Source organism: Aphis gossypii, chromosome 2 (assembly GCF_020184175.1).
Source record: "Aphis gossypii isolate Hap1 chromosome 2, ASM2018417v2, whole genome shotgun sequence".
NCBI classification, from domain to species: domain Eukaryota; kingdom Metazoa; phylum Arthropoda; class Insecta; order Hemiptera; family Aphididae; genus Aphis; species Aphis gossypii.
The window spans coordinates 15872433-15896792 of record NC_065531.1 but is presented as its reverse complement, the minus strand read 5'-3'; the positions used below and the strand labels follow the sequence as shown (position 1 = coordinate 15896792).

Here is a 24360-nt window from a genome sequence, read left to right as displayed (position 1 = left end):
CGTGTTATGCGCTATCATTAAGGGTTTTTAAGTGATTTTTTTAAACATTAAGTATTGATTTACTGAAATATCGATAGATTTAAGATAAGATTACTTTTTTATTTGTTTATCCACGGAAACAGTATAATTAAAAATTCACTTTTTAAATTTAAAAAGTAGTTTAATTAAAATGTATGCAACAGTGTTTTTTAGTCGTTGATTGTATCGAATTCAGAGTTGTGGATATCGTGCGAATATTCTACCAACTTTAAACTATTTTCAAGCACATTTCTTTCTCCACCACATATCTTACAATACTACAGCGGTACTAATGAATTTAGTCTGTAGTCTATTATACCATCATAATTTAATTATTACACCATATTATTATACTTTTTTATGTGCATCAGACATATATGGAAGGGTACGATTAGGGTATCCGATCTACCCAAAATAACCTATTTATCTACTAAAAGTAATTTTGAAATGTTGAACTGTTTTAGATTAAGGAAAGGAGGTTTTCAGTTGGTTCATTAATAGTACCATTAATTAAATGTGTACGTTTATTCAACCAATGTTAGTACCAACGTGTTTTCATATTTTTAACATATAAGTATTACGTATACAGCAATTATACTGTTCGATTATTGTTCTTAAACGATTAAATTATGTAATGTGTATTGTATTATTGCGTAATAAGTTCATGATCATATTATTATGTGTGAGATGTGTGTTTCATATTTCTATAAAAATATTGAAATAATATAGATATCTTAATTTTTTTTTGAAGTTACTGAAAAATTAGTCCAAGTATTTTTTTTCTTTAGTATTAAATTTACTGGCTACTATTTGTTAAAAAATAACAAACAAAAACAAAAACAAAAATAGATATAAAATTAACTGACATATTTTTAATTATAAAAATTAGTGAAAGAAAATAATGATTTTGTTATTATATAGCACAAAAAGAATATAGTACAAAATATATTTTTACATTAAAACATAACGTTTATTCTAATTTATACATTGATAATATTCATAAAACATTAATTAACTAGAATCTACTAATTATATAGATCATTATTTACAAGATGAATTAGACGTATAGAATTAAGTAGTATTAAGAATATTGTATTGGGCTGTATATTATAAAGGTAAACGGTTTACATAATATTGGCAAGCAATTGATGAGTTTCAAACTTCAGACGTATATAAATAGAGGCAAGATTGAAATAAATGATAATTTTGTGCTTGATAAAATATTATATACATATACATTATATAATTAATATCGTGAAATGACTTAGACTATATAATGAAAAAAAAAACAATTGAACAAGTGACTAATAATAACACATTTAAATAATATATGTTCGTTATGGCATAACACATTATTTCTAGGGTACAAAAATGTAATATATATATATATATTATCATATATATATGTTTAAAATAAAATAAATAAAAAAAAAACATTCATATGCATGTTTTTCTTTTGTCGCTTCTATAACTGTGGTTACCGCATTGCGTTACTTATATGAGCACTTAGTTTTGAACTGACGTGTTATGAACGTGATCAGTGTACACTGACTGGAGGTAAAAAGTCGCCACAACGCGGGAAGTTTTCGGGAACCGGTGGCAAATCGGCGTGTGTCCCGACGTGAAGCACCAAATTCATACCGATTACGATATGGAACAAAAAGTGACAATGGAACAGCCAGTAGCCTGCGAACGAGTAAAACGTTTGTAAGTGTTGAATTAATACTGTTTAATGTTATATTTTTAATGCTACGTGTAGGTTAGTAGGTGTTATTTATTTTTTTTAATCGACGACATTTACCTGGGTTGTCGGCTCTGAATCGGAATACGACGTAACCGTTGTTGGGCACGGCTATCGTGTCTTTGAGCGGTGGCAAATTGAAATGCCTGTCTAAAAGTCCTCTTCTGTCCAAATCAAGAGCGTGTTTCAAGTTGATTTTCTTGACGTTCTTGTCGGGCGATCTTCCCATACCGATAACGTTGAATGAGTAACCGTGCAAATGGAACGGATGACTCAAATTTGGTTGTTGGACTAAAGAAAAATGATAAAAATATTATGTATTTTGTATATTATTATTGTAATAATATTACGAGGTTTTTTTTTTATTGTAAGTATAAATTACCTTCATCGACCAACACGACTTCCACAACAGCGTGCCTGGGAATATCGACTTTGTGCGAACACATGCAATTTCTGCCACAATTTGCTGGCTTGTTATCTCCGTTACAGAATAATTCTGGAGGTATATCATCGATCTGGGAAATCATTGGAGATCCCGGAGAAGTGTAAGAAATTTCGTCCACTAAACTGATTACGTGGTCACCACCGCCGGGAGCCACTGCAATTTAAAAGAAAAAATAGTAAATATTTTTAACATTATTTGTACAAATTATTGATAAATAAACATAGACGGTAGTATTAAATGGGAATTATAAAACATTGTGTCTTAATTAATAATTGACATTTTGATTGTTATTATAATATAATAAATTAAACGTTTTAAGTACCCAAGTATTTGTTGTATTGATGCGGTTGGAAAAGTTCGTCAGGCCTGTAGAATAAGAATTTGAATGGCAAGAATATCTTCACATCGGGTCTTTCTTGTAAAAGGCCTTTGTCTACAGCTTTGGCGTTTTTCAGTTGGTTCACACAGATGGCATCAGTTCTGGGACGATCACAAACAGCATCCAACGGGTTCATTACCTGTCGTTAGATAGATCGTAAATACAATATAAAGTCACACTATCGTATAAACTGTGACGAATGATTAAATTCACTTACAACACCCTGAGGTAAGCCAACATCATAAGTAGGAGCCTTTGATTTCGGTTGATACGGTCCTCTTGCATATCGGAGTATGGCCAATTGTTGCACACGTTTGTTTCCACATTCACCGAGACCTCTGACTTGAATCCAATATGCGCCGACGGGTTGTTCCGCGTTAATAATGAAGTCGTATCTCTCTCCTACAATTCGCAATGAGATACAATAAAATATATTGTAATGAAACAGTCGACATTATAGAGATCAATGAAAAAAATAATAAACAATATTAATCGGTTCAAACATTACCCGAGAATGAAATGATTGTGTTGACGACCACCGGCTGAATAGGTTCACCGTCTGTGGCAATTAGCACGAGCGGATGTCCTTGGATGGTAATTTGGGCTGGACAGACTGATGCTAAGGCGTTGATCATTCTAAACCTGTATCTCCTGCCCGGTGTGATGGTAAAAGTTTCCAAAGGTGTGTTAGTACTGAATCCCGTGTTTGGGTCCTGCAACCGAAAATTAGTAAAAGTTTTTATTGTCCGTTATTATCCAAAAAAGAATATTCATCCGCACTCACTGTGAACTGTCCTTTTCCATTGATCAACAGAGACTCGGGATCTTGACCGGTGTTTGCAGCTAATCTACCTGGGAATCGTTCCATTCCATTTTCATGGAGCCAATCGGACAACAGTACCACGTGTGTGGTCAAGTCGTAATCGTACAAGTGGCTGTTGGGATCTTGCGATGGTGGTTGTCGTACAACAATACTACCATAGATACCATCAATTTTTTGAAGTCCTAAAAAATTTAATAATAACGTTTGTAAACATAATATGATAAAACAATAGTTTGTTAAAAAACTACAACTTTTTCATTTTTTATTCAACAAAAGTTCTACGTTTAATATATTATATCATATTAAAAATACAATTAGGTACATTAACGAATACACATTGGAGTATATACAGCCTCTTTGTCCCATTGCTGCTTTTAAGGAACTGATTATGTAACTGGAATTTTATTTGTACAAATTCATATGTCATATTATGTATGGTTTAAAGATTGAACATTGTACTATTCGAATACCTTTTATGGTCGTCTGTAGTTGAACGAATGAACCAACCAATAGAACATATTTTGTAAGTATTAAAATTGGCGGTCGTTACTCTAACAGGCGGTCGAACTTTGCAATTGATAATCATCAAATATTATTATGTATTAACGAAATTAATTTTTGCATAAAAATTATTCAATTAAATTCCATTTGAAAAAAGCAAAAGCAAAAGCTAAAATTTTTAATTTGAATGACATAATGACATGCTATTTATTATTCATATTTGACACTGTTATTATTTAATTGCGAATCATTTGGCTTATATAACTATTAGTTGTGTTGTCAAATTTTAAATAATTTATAATGGATAGCGATTATGTTAATTATTTTACACAAGAAAGTGAAGATAATTGAATGAATGAGTATTTGATGTACCTACTAACTATAATCGAATTATTTTATGGTTTTATATTTACATTAGCATATTTTATTTAACGTTTGTGAAAGTTATTTTATTGTGGATAAACATAGGTAATTCAAAAGTGTTTTCCTCGATTCAAGTCTATTTATAAATATTTTTTAAGAAATATCAAAAAATAAAAATATGATACATCTACATACCACAAAAAATAATATTTATAGAAATGTGGGCATCGTATTTATATTTCTACTAATTTATTAATTTATTTGTTATATTTTTCAAATTTATTATTCATCGATTGTGTACGAACTCGTGGAAAATATCTATAATATCTGCCGGAACATTGCATATTCTGAAGTTTGAGCATTTTATTTTTTTGCTTTAATTGAATTACCTTTTGCGCGTTTAAGCTTAATAAAAATTCATATTTTATATTTTTTATTCATAAATCGTTTATTACGAGTGACACTTCATTCTTAGTTTGATATATCGATTGAACTGTTTTAATTTAAGTGGTTTTGTTTAAATAATAATATAATGACTTTCACTAAATAATTGTACTATACTACTACTAATATCACTTCTACTGCATTACATAAGGCCACGTGAAGACATTGCTACCATTATCGTTGAACTAGAACTGGGTTAATGTGTGTGAATCACGGTCGGCCGGATAGGAATACCCTGACTATATTATATATATTTTTTTCTATGAATTTAATCCACTCCTGCATATACGTATGTATAGTGTATTGTTTTATTTTTTAAATAGCGAATCATAAATCCCGATCGACTGTTATAGGTACTGACGCATGTCGAGTGCATATCATATAGAACGCGACAGACACGACGCCACATTGTACGCGTGCACTACAGATTAAATAACTTCATATTGTAAGTTCTCGAGTACCAATCGGTTTTTGACGGTTAACTATCAAGACGTACCGGAATGGGCGTGCCAGAAATGCGTGCCACTGTTGGTGTCGAATTGGTATCTGAACGTGTTTCCTTCGTGAATTGGACATTGTGTGACGTACGGGACACCGTCGTAGTATTGAGTTCCTTTCTGGTGAAGTCCGTGCCAATGGATAACTAATTCCATACCGTGCATATGGTTCAATACATCAACAACGACCTTGTCTCCTTCGCAGACCTATGACACGGAATACAAAGAAATGATAAGTGGAAAGAGAAAAAAACGGCGTCGAGATGAAAACAAATGCACACGATATCGTAACACTATGCAGTGTGCACCTATATATGAAAATAATTATATACCTGTATACTCGGACCGGGCAACATACGATTCACAGCCAACATTCCTCTTTCGACACCATCGGCCAATATGCACTGACAATGGCTCCACAAAGTGTTGGTAGCGTTTGGTGTACAGACTTGACAAGCTCTATATATTATTATATTCAAACAAAAGAAATGTTATAGTATCGCCGTTTAAAACGTGGTAAATAATAATGATGATAATGAACGAATCACTAAATCAAAAACCGACGATGGGAATATAACGTGTTGTAACGCGTTTATTGGAATATATATGTGTATTACGTGTATAGCGAGAGACGCGTCTATTATGTTCCGTTAGATGTGTTTAATGACAAGTTACGTATACTCGCGTATAGGGACCGTATAGGACTCCGAAAACAACGAAATAATATATAACAATGTTCATGCTTACGCTCCCAGTACGTTGTATAATTCTGCGGTGAAATGATAATAACATATTCTGGGTGGCTCTCCTTCGCGACAAGCTCTCGCGCATTCTTCGGGTGACGAAAGTTCAGAATTCTTACGCAATTCTTCGAGACCTCTCTTGTCGAAGTCTAGCGATGAATATCCCAAAGGCGGCAAATTGCCGTGCGATGGTTCAGAAATACCTTTTGAAACGAAAAAACAACAACAAATTTATTAAAATATAATATGGTCACTTTAATAATTAGACCACTCACTTCCAAATCCAGAGAAGGTGGCTGGGTGAGTTTGCACTAGACCGTGGGCAGATGGAAAATAGTCTTCTGGCTGAACATAGGCCGAATCGTCTTCTTGTGCGTTTTGAATATGTCCTGGTGTCCAATATGACTCAGCAGTTGCTTGATCGTTTGATTCACCTCCTATAAACATACATAATAATATTATATAACATGATCATTAATAACCGCGAAGCGTTGTAAGTAAATTTTATTATATACTATGTGTATAGTTCATAGCTTAGTTAGAATAATCTATCGGTTTGGGAGAATACATATGGGGCAGAATTGTATTTTGCAAATCGAAGATTGCAACGTAACGATAATAATATAAAAAAAATATAATTAGTATTCTTCTATATGTATACGCGTGTGCCTAAACGATTTCTATATTTTAAATGAACAAAAAAAAAAAAAAACGTTTTAATACGTTGTCATTACAAACCGAGCTATTAACCAATATTATCGTAACAATACGAAAAAATACGGTTTATCTACTCGATGCGTGTAAAGATAAGCGCACTACCTACTATAGTGTTATATTGCCCAAAAATATCGATAAAAAACCATTTAGGTTTTCCATTCATAATATAGTAATTTAATTGTAATCCCGCTTACACGAGTTACGGATTAACTGGTGTTTGTATTTCCTAAAACGTACGTTCTAAAACGTGAACAAGAATAAAGCATACATATATCTGTGCGTATGAAAGGTAATCGGAATGTTACGGGGCATAAAGGATATACGTACGTACACCTATATATAACGTACGAGCATTACAAACAATGTTTCAATAGTTCCATTCAAAACCGTTTACTGTCGTAATAAGTCAAACGTTTGCAATATTGCATTTGCGTATTCAAATAATATACAATATCTACATATTATAATATGTCCATATATATACGCATGTGCGCGCACAAGTGATTTATTACAAAATTATTATTATTATTCGAGATCAACATAGATACGCGATTACAACCCCGAAATAACGCCAGTCGTCCACACGACTTTCAGTGAGATATTTTACGTTGTAAAACAATTCATCGAACGTAATAATATCATATATACTGTTGATTTCACAGGTATGCACAATAATATCATTATCGTAGTTATAACACTATTTTTTGAAATAAGAGTCGACTGCATTACAATATTAGTATTAATTTTTAAAAGAACCCCAAGAACGTGTTACGATAAATGATTTATTATTTAGAAGTAAGTACCGAGTACAACTGACGTATGGTTTTCGGAAGTAAAAAACGCACGTTAAGCATTTATTATTAATTTCAAGATACCATAAACCAAACAACTTAACTCGAACACGGTAAATAATTTACTTATTATATTTATATACGCTTTAAAATTAACTGCTAGAACCAATTATTTAAATTAAAAATTGAGTTGAAATAACTGTAAACATTAAATGTTATAGAAAAAGTTTCCAGTTGGTATAATAAAAATACAACATAATATTTTATTATTATTATGTTATATTTCCCCGTTCATTTTTAATTGAAACGAGTGTAATATACACACCTAATATATAATATTACCTAACTGTTATACAAGAGTTTTGAAAAATAGTTTCGTCAAATAATTAGCATCGTAATACCATACATATAGAATTGTTAACATTTATTTTTTATTTTTTGTTACATGTAAAATATAGATTGTATTTACTCATGGTCTGCAATTGTATGTTGCATTTTCTCAATGAAAAAATCGTGGGGAATCAGTATGGAGTACTTGTTTGAACAGAAATAAATTGAAAATATCGTAATTTGACGAGGAATTGCAATAATGTATGTATTATATTCTATTTAAAATGTTAATAATGTATGTATAACTTTTCTTTTAGATGTTTTTTTTTATATTAGGTAGTTATAAATCCATGTAGCTTGGAAACAAGACTGTAGGGGTAGAGCTCTCTAGTTAAATAAATGTTTTGATAAATTAGTGTATTGACAAAGAAGCTACAATAAGTTTAAAGATTTATTTTACATTTTAAATATATTAATAATTGAGTAGTTGGTTCTTTTTCGAATAGTGACGGTTTATAAGTTTGTCACTTTTCGTCAGTCATAGCTGCTACACAAATTAATTGAATACAATAGATCATCGAAAGGTTTTTAATGTTAAAAGAAAACCTTATTTTTTTTTTTTGTATTCTTTAATTTAAATTACACACAAATTAGGTAATTAAGAAGTGTTTATAGTATAGTTTTTTACTATATCACATCAGGTCGTATTTTCTGGTTTTAAAAACGATTAAATATCTAATTCGTAACTGTTTGTGGTTAAAATATTGAACACATTATTTGATTCGTCACCTTTCATTATTATTATAATTATGTTAATATATTATTTATTTTTCGATTGCATAATAGACGTTACCTATTATTATTTCTTTACATTAACAATTATTATGGTGCTCGGGCTGATATTCGCATAACCCGGAAATAGAAATCTCGTAATCTCTCACCCCGCGCTGTAATCGTTTTGATATTTTTGTCTCGGAATAGGTACGTCATCCATACATGCTCGAGTAGCTCGACTATTACTATGGTGCTGTTATTCAATGTAAAATTGTTATTGTTATTGTGTTTATAAATCGCGACTCTTGAATATGTTATGTAAAATAGAACAATATGTTCATATATTAAAAGTATGTACATATATATACGGTATACTTCGTTAAAAATTAAATATCAAGATCGAAGTCCAAATTTAGTCTGTAATAGAAATTTGAAATAGATTTTACCGAAACGGAGTTGTTCGTAAAAACTGTTTCGTAATATTATTATCTATAGACTATAGTACAGTGATTTCAGATTATTTTTTGTACAAACACTTGACCCAATGAAAGTCAAACGAAAAAGATCTATGGCATGATTGGTTTGAGTTGCTTGATAGATAAAACAATTAATAAACACAATATTTTGAAGTGAAGTTGTTTAAAAATAGTTATGGCAAAATTTACGAATACTAATTTTAAAACGTAGCAATTTTAACAAATCGCCATACATGTATTGTTGATTTTAAATAAGACGAATTTATGTAATGCTATGATCTGAGTAAGATTTTTTTGTTAAAAAAATTTAATAACATTTTAAAACAGTTTAATATTTTGGAAAATATTTTTGTAACATGTCATTAAAAGTAAAACATTTCTAAATAACGTTTATTTATTGATTGTAGACTTAACGTTTTGTAGTCTGATGGCCAGTTTTTGATTGGCGTTTTGTATATCTTTAGCTCGCATCGCTTGATTTATGGCTGAACTAGATTTTCCTGCCGGTATTTTAAACGGAGTTCCAGGGTATCTAGGCTTTGTCATTGTTGCGTCAATTTTCTTCTTAACTATTTTGTTGTTCATATAAATTTCCCAGTTTTGTTGTTTTGTAAACGAACGATTGGCTTGCGCACTATTACTATAAATTGTATTATCCCATTGCTTTTTTTTCTGAACTCCGGTTGTTTGTGAAGTAGATTTAGATGGATGATTATTCATTTTATATCTTAAAATCGTACTTCTTTTTTTTTTTTTAAAAAAAACGCTTTAAATTAACGGTTGTAAGAACAAACAAAACAAGAATTTAAATTGGACGATCGATATAAATTATATTCTCATGCCGATGCCTCAATCAACAACTCGATATTGTTCAGTTTACATAGTTACTCAGATTTTAATTACAAACTAACTAGGTAGTTAGTTCCACGACCAACATAATATTATTATGCATTTTAAATTATCCGTATTGAATGAGTAATACTTATCATAATTCAATATTGATCATTTTTTGTGAGAATCATGATCTATGTATAGAGTATCTATAAAATAATTTAATTTTAAGATCCATGAAATTATTGTATGTTATGATTAAAATAATATGTGATATGAAATTATTGTGCAGTTAAATTATAACTTTTGGAAACTACGTAATGACTGTAGGACGATTATTCACTATAGGTATTCGTTTAAAATCGAAATATTAATTTTATTATTATTAAAAGAGCAAATAGAAATAGGTACAGTGAAATGTTTTCCTATGATATATTATCTACATTCCCATTTAACCGAAGTTTTATATATTTTTAGTAATTACGACTTTTCGATTAGTGTATGATAAACTATAGAGTATAGACTATTATTGCTGTATAAATATAGATATAATAATAATAAATAAAAGACGGTATAAAAAAATTTCCGGGCACGCGCCTATAGTGAAATTGTGTAATTAACGGTTGAGGACGACCGGCGGTTTCTATAACTCTCAAAACGGTCTTATTATCGTAAAATTGCCACACTAATAGCAAATAGCACCACTAAAAAATAACATGGAATCCGGTTCGGACGTGTAGAAATCAAAGACGCACGTATTTTTTTTTTTTTATTTTAAAAGAAAATAACCATCATTTTCCATTATGTAGAAAAATCTACAACCATAATTTTACGATGTGAACAGTATATTATTATACTACACGAACCAAGTTGCATAATTTCCGAATGTATTAATAATTTATAGAGGTTTTTTTTTTGTTTTCATCAGTCTACGTTCATGAAGTTGCAGCTTTTATATTTCCAATCGATCAGTGTGGATTTGTTTTTGTTCAAATAATTTATTTAAACTTTGGCGATGTGAAAACAGTGTTGCAAAAGTTTCGTGTTGGTCAATCTGCAATTGATCGTTAATCGGTCACAGACAGAGCTTGTCAAATTCCAAAATTACTAATTTATCGGTAAGTACTTATATATATAGATTTATCTGTATTCTATACCATAGTAGTGTAATAGTAATCATAATTTTATTATAGTTAGTAAACGTTAAATAATGTATAATATTTGATTTTATAACATCATCATATTATGATAAAATAATTTTTTTTTAAGTATTTCGTTATGAATTATTGTTTTATTAAATTTAAAACTAAATGTTTAGCCTTGGCGTTCAGAGTACCTATTTATAAATTAATGGATTTCATAAACTATAAATTAGTTTGTTTTAAGCCTACAGTTGTTAGGAAAAATTTAATATTATGCACTCAACCATTAAGTAATTTAAATTTTTTGATTTATAATGTACAATATTATTTTAAATATTCTACACCTATCTATCGCAAGTATAGCACATTTTAGGGCCAAATATAAACTCCTACACGAAAACCTTTTTACCTGAAAATAAAAAATACTGTAATCTCTTACACCATTGTACCTGAAGAAAATCGGGTAATATCCTGTACCCCAACATTTTTACTAGAGTACATGATTTTGAAAAGCTCTAAAAGCTGAAAATTATCATAACTAGAAAATAATAAATATAAAAAATATTTTTATGAATAAAATACAAATAACACTATTGAATATGACGTGTTTATGTACTTTGTATTATAATGATTTTCGAACATATAACATGAAACTTCAACAATATCTTCCTTTTTGCCAAAAAGGTAGAATCCTTATCACGTCCATATCGACATTTGCAGTACAAGTCGTTTTAATTTTCTATGTTTCGTCGTTAAGTTTGTTGTTTAGTCAAATATTACTAAATTTAGTAAATGTGTAGAATTTGATTTTTTGTAAAAATTATTGTTTTTTTATTATATTATTTTGCAGGAATTAACACTATGTCTATGTAGGAGATTACCTATTTAAATTTGTAGGAATATGTTTGTCTGTCGCGAATTTCGTTGAAATTATTACCATTGTTGGTTTTATAAAACGATTTTCTATACCTAATTGATATATACTGTCAAAATATGTATATGTATATGTTCTATGAGTATCAAAATTTTAGAATTTAAGTATTGGTATGAAAAAGTCTTATTCTGTTGTAAATTATTATGATATATATCTTTTAGAATAGCATTTTGAATAAAATTCAGTAGAATATAATTTAAAATCGCAAAAATAATCGCATGACAATGTGTACGAAAAAAAATTGCAATTCGCGTAATTTCAAAACATTGTAGTTTAAAATACACGTGTATTGTCGTTACAAAATAGCTAGTGTTTTGATTATTTACAGTAAGTAGTTATCCATATTGCGTTTCAAATTATTCATTACTATTAGTCTACTATATTACATGTTAAAATAAACGAGTACTGATTACTATAGCTGTAAATTAATAGCATTCACAAAAGATATAGTTTTACTCTTCATTAATTACATTTTTATTTAACCGCACAAACCGGATGTCGAACGTACTTGAAACTTTCTAAGTATTTATATTAGATTTGTACAACAGCCCTCCAATATAGCTAATTCGATATAACGTTAAAAAAATCTTATAAAATGATATACCTATTACAGAACGCATGTCGTGCTCGAATTATGTTCAAAAAATTAAATATAATTTTTCATGATGGTATATAATAATATACATAAATGTAACCGCGTATATTGTATTTTACTATACAAAATTTGTTATAGTTTTAAGTATTACTTCAATTATTAATTTATAATAATGAATTACCTTTTGCTCTACATGACTTTTATTTAAACGGTTTTATTCTTATTGAATAGTAAATAAATGCTTCATAGTAAACTATTATTAATTTTATTTCAACCTAAATTTTCACTTAGTATTTATCTAATAATATTATAGGGATATATTTGATTTATTCCAATTTAACCTAAACATATTTTGAATTAATGTTAGTTTTTAAATATTATATTAATTTACATATTTTTAAAAATCAATTAAAGTCAATAATATCTAATCAAAACATATTTAAATTGAAATTATTACATTTTAACTTATGAGCGAACAATAAGATTAAAATCAATATATTATTTTATTATAATTTTATAGTATTGAAATCGCTTTAAAAAACGGCCCAGTTTATAACGTTTAAGTCTGAACTGTACATACATGTGTAGGATAGAGACATTCTAATCCTAGTCGTTGATGTTTTAATGTAGATATAAAATAACAGCAAGTTTCACACGTTCTGTATATTTCCATTAAATCGTGACTTGGCTACTATTCCGAAAATGTACGTAAAAAAATAAAAAAATAAAATAAAAATCACATCTATTCAATAGCCGGCACAGTTTATTCGATATCCCTCTCTTCCCTACTACCACCACTCTGAAAATACAATCGATCAGTGACATCGGACATCCATCGATCAATGTGTACTTTGACCACACGCCAAATTTCACACTTCTATTGGCACCCACGACTAGCGGCAGGGGCATACGTAATTAGTTTCACTTGCATCGAACCGCGGCACCCGGGCAATGTGAATTTCTCTAGGTTAATCGTAGAAAATAATATCGTGTTGCAACCGAACGGAAGTTGATATAGCTTTAAATTGTTGGTAAAAAAAAATACAGTAAAAAAAAAAAAAATCATATTTTGTAACAAATCTATTAAACGATATTAGTTTTTATTCGTTTTTCTGATTAAGGTGTCGTCTACCAGTCTGACGCGCATCTACATATATTATATTATATACCTACTATGTTGCTTTCATAATATTTTATCTCTCCGTTTGATCGACTGTACGTATTGTTTTATTTTATTCAAACATATATTTTACAGAATAACGTTATGTTGTTCCGAGAAATTCTTTAGTGAAAGTGTTTACTTAAAATATAATATTTTAATATATTTTTATGTACTTGTGTATGTATATTATTATATGCTTACAAAATGTGTACCTATATATCACACTGTACGTTTTAATAATAATATTTTATAGCATTATAATATTGTCACTATAACGATACACTTAAGTAGTTATAACACACATTATACAGTGGTTATAATGGTTTATGTTACCATTAAATATATGTTTGTATATTATCATATTTCTAAACGAGAATTTTTCTTAATATTGATGTTATTTCAAGATTATTCATAATTGATAAATTTCAGTTATTGTTTCAGAATTTGAAAACTCAACATCAGATTTGACGTAGGTACTTGGTATTATACCTATGTACGTTTCAAAATTATTCCGATGATGATTTTAAATTTCAAAAACTGATTACCTACATATCTCAAAACCATTATTAATATTTTATGTCATTATTTTAATATCTATTAATTGCCCTCTCTAAAATGAACCACTTACCGGTGAAAATTAATGATATGTTTGACCGGCATTAGGAATTGTATTGCGGTTATTTGTTTTAAATCGTTAAGAAAAGATATTACGATGCAATATTTAATGATAGTACCATAAATACGCAATTACACGGGATATATAAAATGTGTAGTGGGGTTACTGATAATTAATTACTTCAGAGGCACAGGTACCAAATTATATGTACCTAAGCTTAAACCAATGTAATTGGGGACAATTTAACAAAATATTTGTTGAGTGGTTTTTTATTTAAGTCCACATTTAAATTAAAATGATTGGTGCTATTTAGATTATAAGTACATTATTCATTGATCATATCGTATTACTTTTAATAAAGTATTAACAATTATTTTGGAGTCACATAAATATGTTTCATTCGTAATTAATAATGCTTATAAAATTACGTATATTGTTTTCTGTTCATTGTTCGTAATAGTTATGTATTACACTACCCTACATTTGTCTTTGTAGTTTGTATATTATTAACAATACAATTTACGATAATATAAGTATTTTTAAATAAGATTTGGCAACACACGATACATGTGACGATAAAAAAGAGAGATTTTAAATGTTATTGAAAAAATAAAATAAAACGTTCAATAATAAGCGAAAAAACTTTGTAGGGCACCTTTTACGACTGACCGCCATGGTAGAATTTTAATTCAGGTTTTGAACATTTTTCAGGTTTCATTGTGCTTTCCCTTTATTGACGTCATTTTTTAAGCCTCAAAACTTGCTTTAACTCTCACTCTATATCATTATAAAGTTTATTAATCTAGTAAAGAATTAAAAAAAAATTCTTCCGAGTACCGTTATTTAAGTGTTTTTACGTTAACTATTTTTCATGGTTGTGAATTATAATATTGATAACGATTATTGTTTTTTTATACGTTTTATTTGTTATATAGATAAAGTTCAGTATTTCTAGTAATTCCAAATAATTCAGGTTTTGTTATAAATTATTGGTTATATTTTGATAAAACTCCATAATAATGCAGACTACTCATTATTACTATACATATATATATATTATATATTATATTATACCGATGGAAACTATAACATAATCACAGTTTAATGATGTGATGGAATACTCAGTAGAGTACTCTTTAAAATATTTTAATAAGCTCTCGGAAGTTGAGTTGATAGTATGGTGATTTTTATAGACCGATATCGTATTTTATAGTTTTTTTTCAGTTGTATGCTTTTTATTTGTGTTATTATTTTTAAGACGATATCCAATTTTTATCTGCTACATTTTTTTATTTGGTATTGTGTATTAACTAATATTTATATAAATAATTTTTATTTTTCACTCATAGCAAAATAATATTATGTATTAAATTAATTTTCAATTGACATTATTTAACTTGAACGTTTTTAATTATGCATTATTTAAATCAGTAAAGATAGAGCGTGGTTAATTTATAAAAAATTTAAAAAACACTGTTACAGATTTATATTAACTTATTTGGATATCTCTATATACCTACCAATATTACGTCCAACATATTGTTTTAGAATAGTTATTTGAATAGACATGTTGACATTAATCATTAATAGTATTGTATAATATAACAGATATAGTATACAATGTTGATATGTCATACACCAGCAAATAATGCAGAAGCTATATCGAAGATAATCTAATGTAACGTTATTATTATTGTTATTACGTTAGTATCATAGGTATATATAGATATAAAATAAAACCGCAACAGTACAAAATTTAATGGCCTATGGTTTCGGAACACTTTCTTCGATGGTTTTCGAGTTCATTTAAATTCTTAGCTGAAACTAAATTATCCTACGTACGCATCTGGTCGTAGCATTTCACCAGTATTAAAAATAACTGTACATTTTTTTTATGTACAAAAATTATTAAGCCGAATACACCTATAGCATATTTCTATATATTAGTATATATTACTCGCACGCACACGCCGCACACGTGCACAAAAACACATGCACGCACACATGCTTATGTCTCACTCGCACACACACTCGTTTGAAAATATTTATAATATAAGTAATTCGTAGGTAACTTAGTATGGTTTAAAAGTTGAATGCACCTACCTAAACTTGTATTTTTCATGATATCGCGGATGGTTTGACGTGGAAGTTTTATTTTATCGATTCTTGTATATTAAATACATTAAATATTTCTTTTCAAAAAAAAAAAAAACCCGAGAAAACCGTCTAATTGAACATTATTAATACGACTACAAGTAAAACAGGTCTGTTGTAAAAAATCTGCGGTCGCTATTTTAATAAATAGATATTATTTTAAGATTAGTAATGTTAAAGTATTTTTCCAGTTTTATATCTCATCAAAACGTGATATTCATCATTTAATTTCACGATATTAGACGATGACAGTATGAATTTCGTCACACTCGTGTGATGCAAATACCAATATGCAGTTAGAAAATTTTATTATTGTAAAAAAGTTAAATAATGAAATTAACGTTAAAAAAATCCATTTAAATCTTTATAATTAATTCATACTAATATATGTATATATATATATTATAAATTATAATGTATGTATAATAAATTATAATATAATTATAAATTATAACGGTTAATGCCGTTCATGCCAAGTATACCTAAGTGATCCTACACGATACCACATGGCAACGGAACTGGTTTTGTAGTTTGCCATTAGAAGACAACGGTATAGGTACCTAATATCAATATTAATGATTCTCAAAGAAAATAATATTATTAAACTACGCGATTTAGAAATGTAAAAATTATAAAACTAAACTATGAATAATATAATATTGTCGTCCGTTTAACTACCATCATACGATTACAGTTTTTTTTTGCTCTGAAATATCAATATATTTAATATTATAGATATATGTGTACGGTACCTAAACGACCGAGGGGCTTGACAAATTAAAAATATATATATTTTTCTGATTGCTTAACACCGTAGAGTACTTGAAAATAGACAAATGCATATACACATACATACATAATATATAATTCTAAAATATAATATTTTTGTTGCCAAAAAAAAAAAAACATTTCGTTTGTAACGCATTCTAGATCAAATCCGCAGAAGTGCACAACAATGACATTAATAAGTAATAACGAACACGCGTGTGCCTTTTGGCACCTATGTATTTCATAATACGCGTAAAATTTGCCGTGGAATGTTCAAGGCGAACATATATAGTGTACTTGTTGTCATTACATATAATACATTATTATCCATAATATTATGTTTTCGATCAAAACAAACATTGACACTGTCATTAACTGTCCACAGATCCATGGCGAATCGTTTAAACGCACGTCAAAGACAACCGATTGAACATAGAAAACAAAAGTGCGTTAAATCGTTTATCGATGTAATAATAAAATAATACGTATAATGTCTCGTTCGGTCACAATCGATTCGTTACCTTTATGCATGTATAAGAATCGACTAAGTTGGGAAAAGATTCACGCACGTGGTTATAACACATTATAATAATAATAATAATAGACGTTGTTCACTGTGCACACATTATTATAGTATTATCGTGTGTTTTGTGGTATTAAATACACTTAAGCAGGTACACGTCATGTAAACGCGTACGATGTAATAAAACAATTAAATAACATTTATCATAATCAATAATCGCCGGTTCATTAAAATATATAATAATATATATTATTTTACGCCGGCGTAAAAATGTGTATTAGTATAATATTGTTATAAGGTCAGATTATAGCGATTACGAGTCGACCGTTTAAGTTTCCACGGCGAGTAAACATTGCACATTACAGGCCGTCATTAATATGATTATTATGTACGCAGGTGCCTACAATCGTGTAAATTGCGATGACCGATGTGCGATAATCTGTCAATGCACGGTGGAAACGATTAAAAACAATATTATTCGTTAATAGAATATATTAACTGTCGTAAAATAAAAATAAAACTATCAGTAGAGGTACACGTCGTGTTGGTGACAGAACGAAATAGATTTTTAATCAAACCTTAACCCTACGATGGAGTAACGTTTCACAATATTTCACACCATTACGTTGTTCCGCAGTTAATCGTGTGAAAATGACAATTGATTTTCTTTCTCAATACTATTATTATAGTGCAACCTCGTTTCGATAAGTAACCCATTTTATAATTTTGTTCATTATCATCAATTCATCCGTATAAATATATGGATATTATATCATAATATATTCGTATTGAATAGGACGATAGTGACAAAATGTTAGGTATAGTTGAGTTCACGGGTTTCTTTTCATCCTTCCTATTTGTTTGCGTGTTCCATAAAATTCGTATTTGTTCGTATTATATAAAATGATTAATAATATGTTAAATAAACTACCACAACAATGCAGTATCCTTGCCCTAGATATTTAGCTTTCATGGTGATATATCAGCTTCGAGACCTTTGACCCGCAGACTATAATATAGTGTTGAGCGTTATATCCGTGAATATTTAGGTTTTCGACGAAGATAAGATTCACCTTCAGAATGAAATTCAAAAATACCGCTGCAGTATACGCAGGTACAATACACGGTAGTGAATCGATGCGAGTTCCGTTGCAGTCATAAATAACATATTAGGTATATTGGATTTAATTTTTTGTGATGACGGAAATTCAATCACATCTTCACAGTTGGCGATCCTTGTTTGTGTTGTGACTTGATATATAAATATAATATACATTGATATATCATAAATATATTATACAGACATAATATATATATATATATAAAATGTGTTATATAAATTGATGAAAAAAAAAAAATGAAAGTATTTGATATTTCTATACATTTGTGTTTTCTGAGGAGTAGTCTATCTTTTTCATATAAAACAGTCTACCTGCAGACTATGGCCAGAATCAGAAATAATAGAATCGGAAAGGAAAAGAAAAGTGGCCAGGTGTCTTCAACGCATGGTAAGACAATTACGCGAGCACCAAGTCAAAAATAATAATTACAATTGGTGTATCATTATGTTGTTGGTATTGAATAAAACAAATCAAAACGTAAGTCTCTGTTTCTGTTTACCTACATTTCAATTTAACACGCGCAATCAAACAAAACAACATGTTTTTTTAATTCTATAATATCTCGGACATGGTTATTTCCTCCAGTAATCCTATGATATAATAATAATTGTATTATCAAGTGGAATTAATAAGTTATTTATCTAACTTGGATATTATTACATAGACGTCTTATTATATTATTATTATTATTAATCGCCATCGCATCATATACACGTAACATTGAAATAATAACGATACTTAAATACCTATTTATTATATAGTTACATTTTTCACAAATAATTGTACTCGTGTAAGTAATTTATTAAGCGTACAACGTGTATAATATATTATTATGCGCATCGGGAACTATGCATTTTGCGGTAAGTACCCATATAACATTTGAGTATGAGTGGCGATTCGTGATAATGGTATTATGTGTTTTCAAAAAGTATACAGTGATGTGTCTATAAGGTTAGAAACATTTAAACATAATGACAGTGTAATGCTTGTCAAATCCTTTAAATATATTATCTATTATCCTATATAGCGGTCCTTGATCATTGCAGATATCAGATCAAACGTTAATTGTGTTCATTTAAATTTGTTTATGAAATCCGTATGTTATTAGTTCAAAAGGGTTTTTGAAAAATTACATTTTCTTCGGTCATTTCTTATTTGATAGTTCAAAACCACTTATAAGTATAATATTATACGCGTGTCTCCTGTATAACGTGAATACAAAACATCTGTGATTACTTCGTACGAGTATTATTTTGCCATAGTTTGTATTTTAATATCCGGTCACTCTAATATAAGGCGTACCTGTCTCTTTTCAATTCGCCCACTTACGTGTCGGCGGATATTTTATTACTCAATCCAGCACTTGTTCTCTTATAATGTATTGTAATTATATAGATTGTTTTTATATTATGCAGTACTATCCTTTGTATAACATTTTGATTATTTAGGTATAAGTACTAATGTTTTCGATTTTAGACACGAAATCTGTATAATGTTTGTATTTTATACGTCTTATTGTTTTATGAGTTATATGCCTATGTATATGTGCTATGCGACACATTTAATCTTCACCGTTGTTCAGATTCACTTTCTATTCAATAAAAACGTCGTTATAAGACGTATATTAGTTAGAAAGCAGGTTTGATACTATACCGATCAGCTAGACGACCAGTCAACGGTCGAAATAATAATTCAATTACGTAAAATAATGTTACTGGGACGCAGTTACGGGAAACGACAAACTTCTGTCTCTATTTTCACTGGACGCAATAACCGACGACGAGTTCCATCGTTTCGATCGTCGGCAATGCTTGATGGATGATTATCTCAGTCGGATTATAGTAATCAATGCTCTTCAATTTTCGACGGGGATCACTGTTTGGATTTTTGAAGAACATTTCTCGTTGTATTAACATGATGCAAATATCGGTTTATATTTATAATATATAGATACTCTGACACCGGGTCTAGGTCAAACCATGTCGATATTTGTTTTTTTTTTTCTAATTGTTACATTATATTCCCCATCAGACCACCAAGGATCACTAGCGGTACCCTCGTGTACGAACGATTGCAATATCAACTCTGACCGTGACACGGAAAAGCATGTACATAAGGAACCCGACGCACCGTGTACCTGGTGGCTAGTTGCGACAGTCACGATTCGCATATAACTACGCGGTATCGAGGTAGATCCGCGAAAGGCCTAGCGCACTATACCGCCAGACCGGCCGATGTATAACGTAAGGTATATATGAAACGCATAGAAACAAATCAAAATGTAAAGAAAATATTGTGTGGTAAAGAAAATGTAAGTTTATAACGTATTACGATCGTAGTGTACACTGTTCGTGACTTGCGTAGTCCCGATTTGCTTGTTCCCGTGCGCGGTGCAACGGCCAATATATAGCCAGCTAACATTGCGCACGAGACACTATGCGTACACCGTCAATGAATCATTATTCGGACAGTATGATTACACTATAATATTGATAAACCACCAGTCGTTTGAATTCGAAATAATCGGTCTACGAGAATAATAGCTATACAAACAGACATCTGTAGATAAATTGCTCCTGGAAACGATATAGTGTAGTTTTTCAGTGATAATGTAATATTATGATTTTTCGATAAAAAAACTCATGCCGTTTTGGGTACTTTCATATTAATACGCGATAACATGTAATGTTATTTTTAATTTTGTAGCTATTACCTAAATGTATATTTTTTTATAAGTTGTACGACAATATAGGTACGATCGTTGGTTTTTTAAATGTTGGGCTTAGCTCGTTTACATTTTCAATAAATTAATTTAATTTAATTCAATAAAAATATCATACGATTATAATACGTATATGCTTGGTAGAGTGTTATTTTTAACGAAGATAAATTGGCGCGTAATCTCGAGTTTTCACTTTATGCCTCTATTTAAATTTTATACGCATCGATATCGTTTATCTCGTTAAATGGGTATTACAAGCAAAATAATAGAATATAGATATAATACCTAATACCTATAATACATTATGTTATAATGATGTTCTTGACAATTGGAAACTATTAGATATTGAATTGAGTAGTAAAGAAAATTGTACATACCTATATGTATATTGTATATCTTGGTAGGAAATTAAATAACTCTTCCGTTAGAAATATTATTATGATGTTAATACCTATACTATTGTTAATAATGTAACTTCGAAGAATATCGCGAGGAATATTATAATATCTTTGTAAATCGAATTACGTTAATCGCTGTTCCTCGCTTACGAATTGCAGAATAATAATAATAATAATTCCCAAATGTCTTTATTTCTCATTTTATTCTAAACTTAAATATATTTTTAGAATTATTTTTATTATGTTTTTTGATTAATTACACGAGTACGTTAAAAACACTAAATAACCTGTAAATTGTAAAAATATGTAAAAGTTGGAGACTTTAACGAACGTGAATATTCTTATTGACAAATATGTCACTAGTTAAAACTGTATATGATTTTAAGTTTGATCAATGTGCATTATATACATATTATATATATCTGGTGTTCATAAATCTAGAAAACTCTTAATTACTATTTTCATATTTTAATACCTACATAGAGCAATAACAGATGACACTGCAGCTGTACATTTATTGTATAAAATAACCACATTAATAATTATATCATATTATTATCGTATCGTTTATCAGTCCCGATCAGTTTAATGGTCGTTTTTAGAATTTTTGAACACTGTATAATGTACATATAAATCAAATAAAAATATAATAAGTAATAATAACTGTACCCAAACACGAATTGTATAGATATATTTCTAATATGAATATATTTACCGACTCAATTATTACCTGTTCGTTTCTTGACTCTAGTTCCAGCGTACATTGTGGAATTCTCCATGTTGGTGTGTGTGAGGACTATGGTCGATTCTGCTGGAGCCGGCGCTAAGTATAATGCCGTGGCCAACACGGCCAGACACCACACGTGGTAATGATTTTTCATTTTCGCGGTCGCGTAACTACTGCAGTCCAATAAAAACGAAAACTATGTAAGAGAGAAATGATTTAAAAACGACGTCGATAAAACCGACGGCGGCGGTCGTTTACCGATGTGATGGGTTCACATGAAATGACACTGCGCGTGATTTTAATCGTTATTTTATCTTAAGTTTTTTTTTTTTATCGCTACTATAACCGTCACAGTGTCGAGAAGAAAAATTAAATATATTTTTATATATTTATATATATTTTGTTTTACTTTCAACGAACAGAGACGGACGATTAATATAATATTATTACTACGACGGCGTCGACGGCAGCGGTGGCCGGAAACCGTTCGACTCGGGAAGAAAGACAGCGGGTCCTCGTGTCGGACCAACACTCGCGAATGGACTGAATTTCTTGTTGGCTGCGAATAATTTACTAGGTAGGTATACTACTCTCTTTTAACGACCTCACCGCCGCCACTGCTGCCGCTACCGCCACCGCCGTTTGCACGCTGCAGCGCCGCGGTCTTCGCCTTTCCATTTCTTCGTCATCGCCCAGCTCCGCCGGCCTTCCGTTTATTATTATTATTATTCCTAATGTATAACAATTATTCATTTTTTTTTTTTTTCGTAAACATTTGTATTTGGTATAATACGATAAAACGTTTTTTTTTTTTTAGGTACCTTCGTCCTGTAAACACGCGTTTAATAGGTATGTTATTCGTATGCGTTTGGAAAAATTCTCGAGTACTCGTGTAATTTTGAATAGATATACCAGCGCGTGTTTGCGGCGACCGTCACAAAAATAAGACGCTCCTAAAAGTGAAAACCGTCATAGATCAGTCGAGTCATTTCCATATCTTGAAATAAAATTCGTATACTTTTTGTGTACTAAATACCTACATATTTTGCTATTTTATGATTTCAAATAAAAAAATGCTAAACACTTAATAGTCTTAAGAGCTCCCATGAACAAGTAAATAGTTTAAGCATTTGCAATATTTTTAATGTCTTTATAGTTGTATTTAAATTAATAAATACATATTAAATGTAAATACTTTTTCTATTCAAGTAGTTAAATACGTATTTTTGTATTGGTAATATAATGTATTTTAAACGTAGTCATAATATTACCTATTACGGCATAGAATAAAACAAAACAGCTTGGTTATAATATGTATCATTATAATATTATAGTTAACGAATGATAGACATTTTTTTTTGAAATCATTTATTTTGAATTTTATATTTTTAAAGTTAAAAACGGTCTTTTTTTCTAAAAATGTTTAAAGTATGAATATCGAATAATGGACAGGAATAAAATATACATAAATGTTTTAACTCCACTTCTATCTTCATTTATATATATGTTTACCATAAATTAAAATATTCTATTTTCCAAAATTTGATGTGAACATTTTTATAAATTTGTTTTCATCAAACACGTTGAAATTATAAATCGGAAAATATGTATAAAAATTAAATATT

The 24360-nt window shown here is 29.5% G+C and overlaps 1 protein-coding gene across 1 annotated transcript; it reads right to left on the bottom strand.

Moving 5' to 3' along the window:
* Window positions 1-870: 870 nt before the first annotated feature.
* Window positions 871-23293, bottom strand: LOC114125445 (uncharacterized). The gene is made up of 12 exons (XM_027989094.2): window positions 22739-23293; window positions 6230-6391; window positions 5959-6157; window positions 5544-5670; window positions 5211-5418; window positions 3368-3588; window positions 3092-3296; window positions 2801-2985; window positions 2527-2722; window positions 2142-2357; window positions 1820-2050; window positions 871-1704 (listed from the first exon to the last, which is right to left on the bottom strand). Exons 1-12 carry the CDS (start codon window positions 22887-22889, stop codon window positions 1556-1558), a joined length of 2250 nt encoding a protein of 749 aa, XP_027844895.1. The 5' UTR covers window positions 22890-23293; the 3' UTR covers window positions 871-1555.
* Between the last annotated feature and the right edge of the window lie 1067 nt (window positions 23294-24360).

What these genes read in the sequence shown, in the direction of transcription:
- LOC114125445 (XM_027989094.2), bottom strand. Translation starts at nt 22,889, where the DNA reads ATGAAAAATCATTACCACGTGTGGTGTCTGGCCGTGTTGGCCACGGCA. An exon ending in CACCTTCTCTGGATTTGGAA is followed by an intron (nt 6,158 to 6,229) that starts GTGAGTGGTCTA and finishes TCGTTTCAAAAG; the next exon opens with GTATTTCTGAACCATCGCAC. An exon ending in TGCCCGGTCCGAGTATACAG is followed by an intron (nt 5,419 to 5,543) that starts GTATATAATTAT and finishes TCCGTGTCATAG; the next exon opens with GTCTGCGAAGGAGACAAGGT.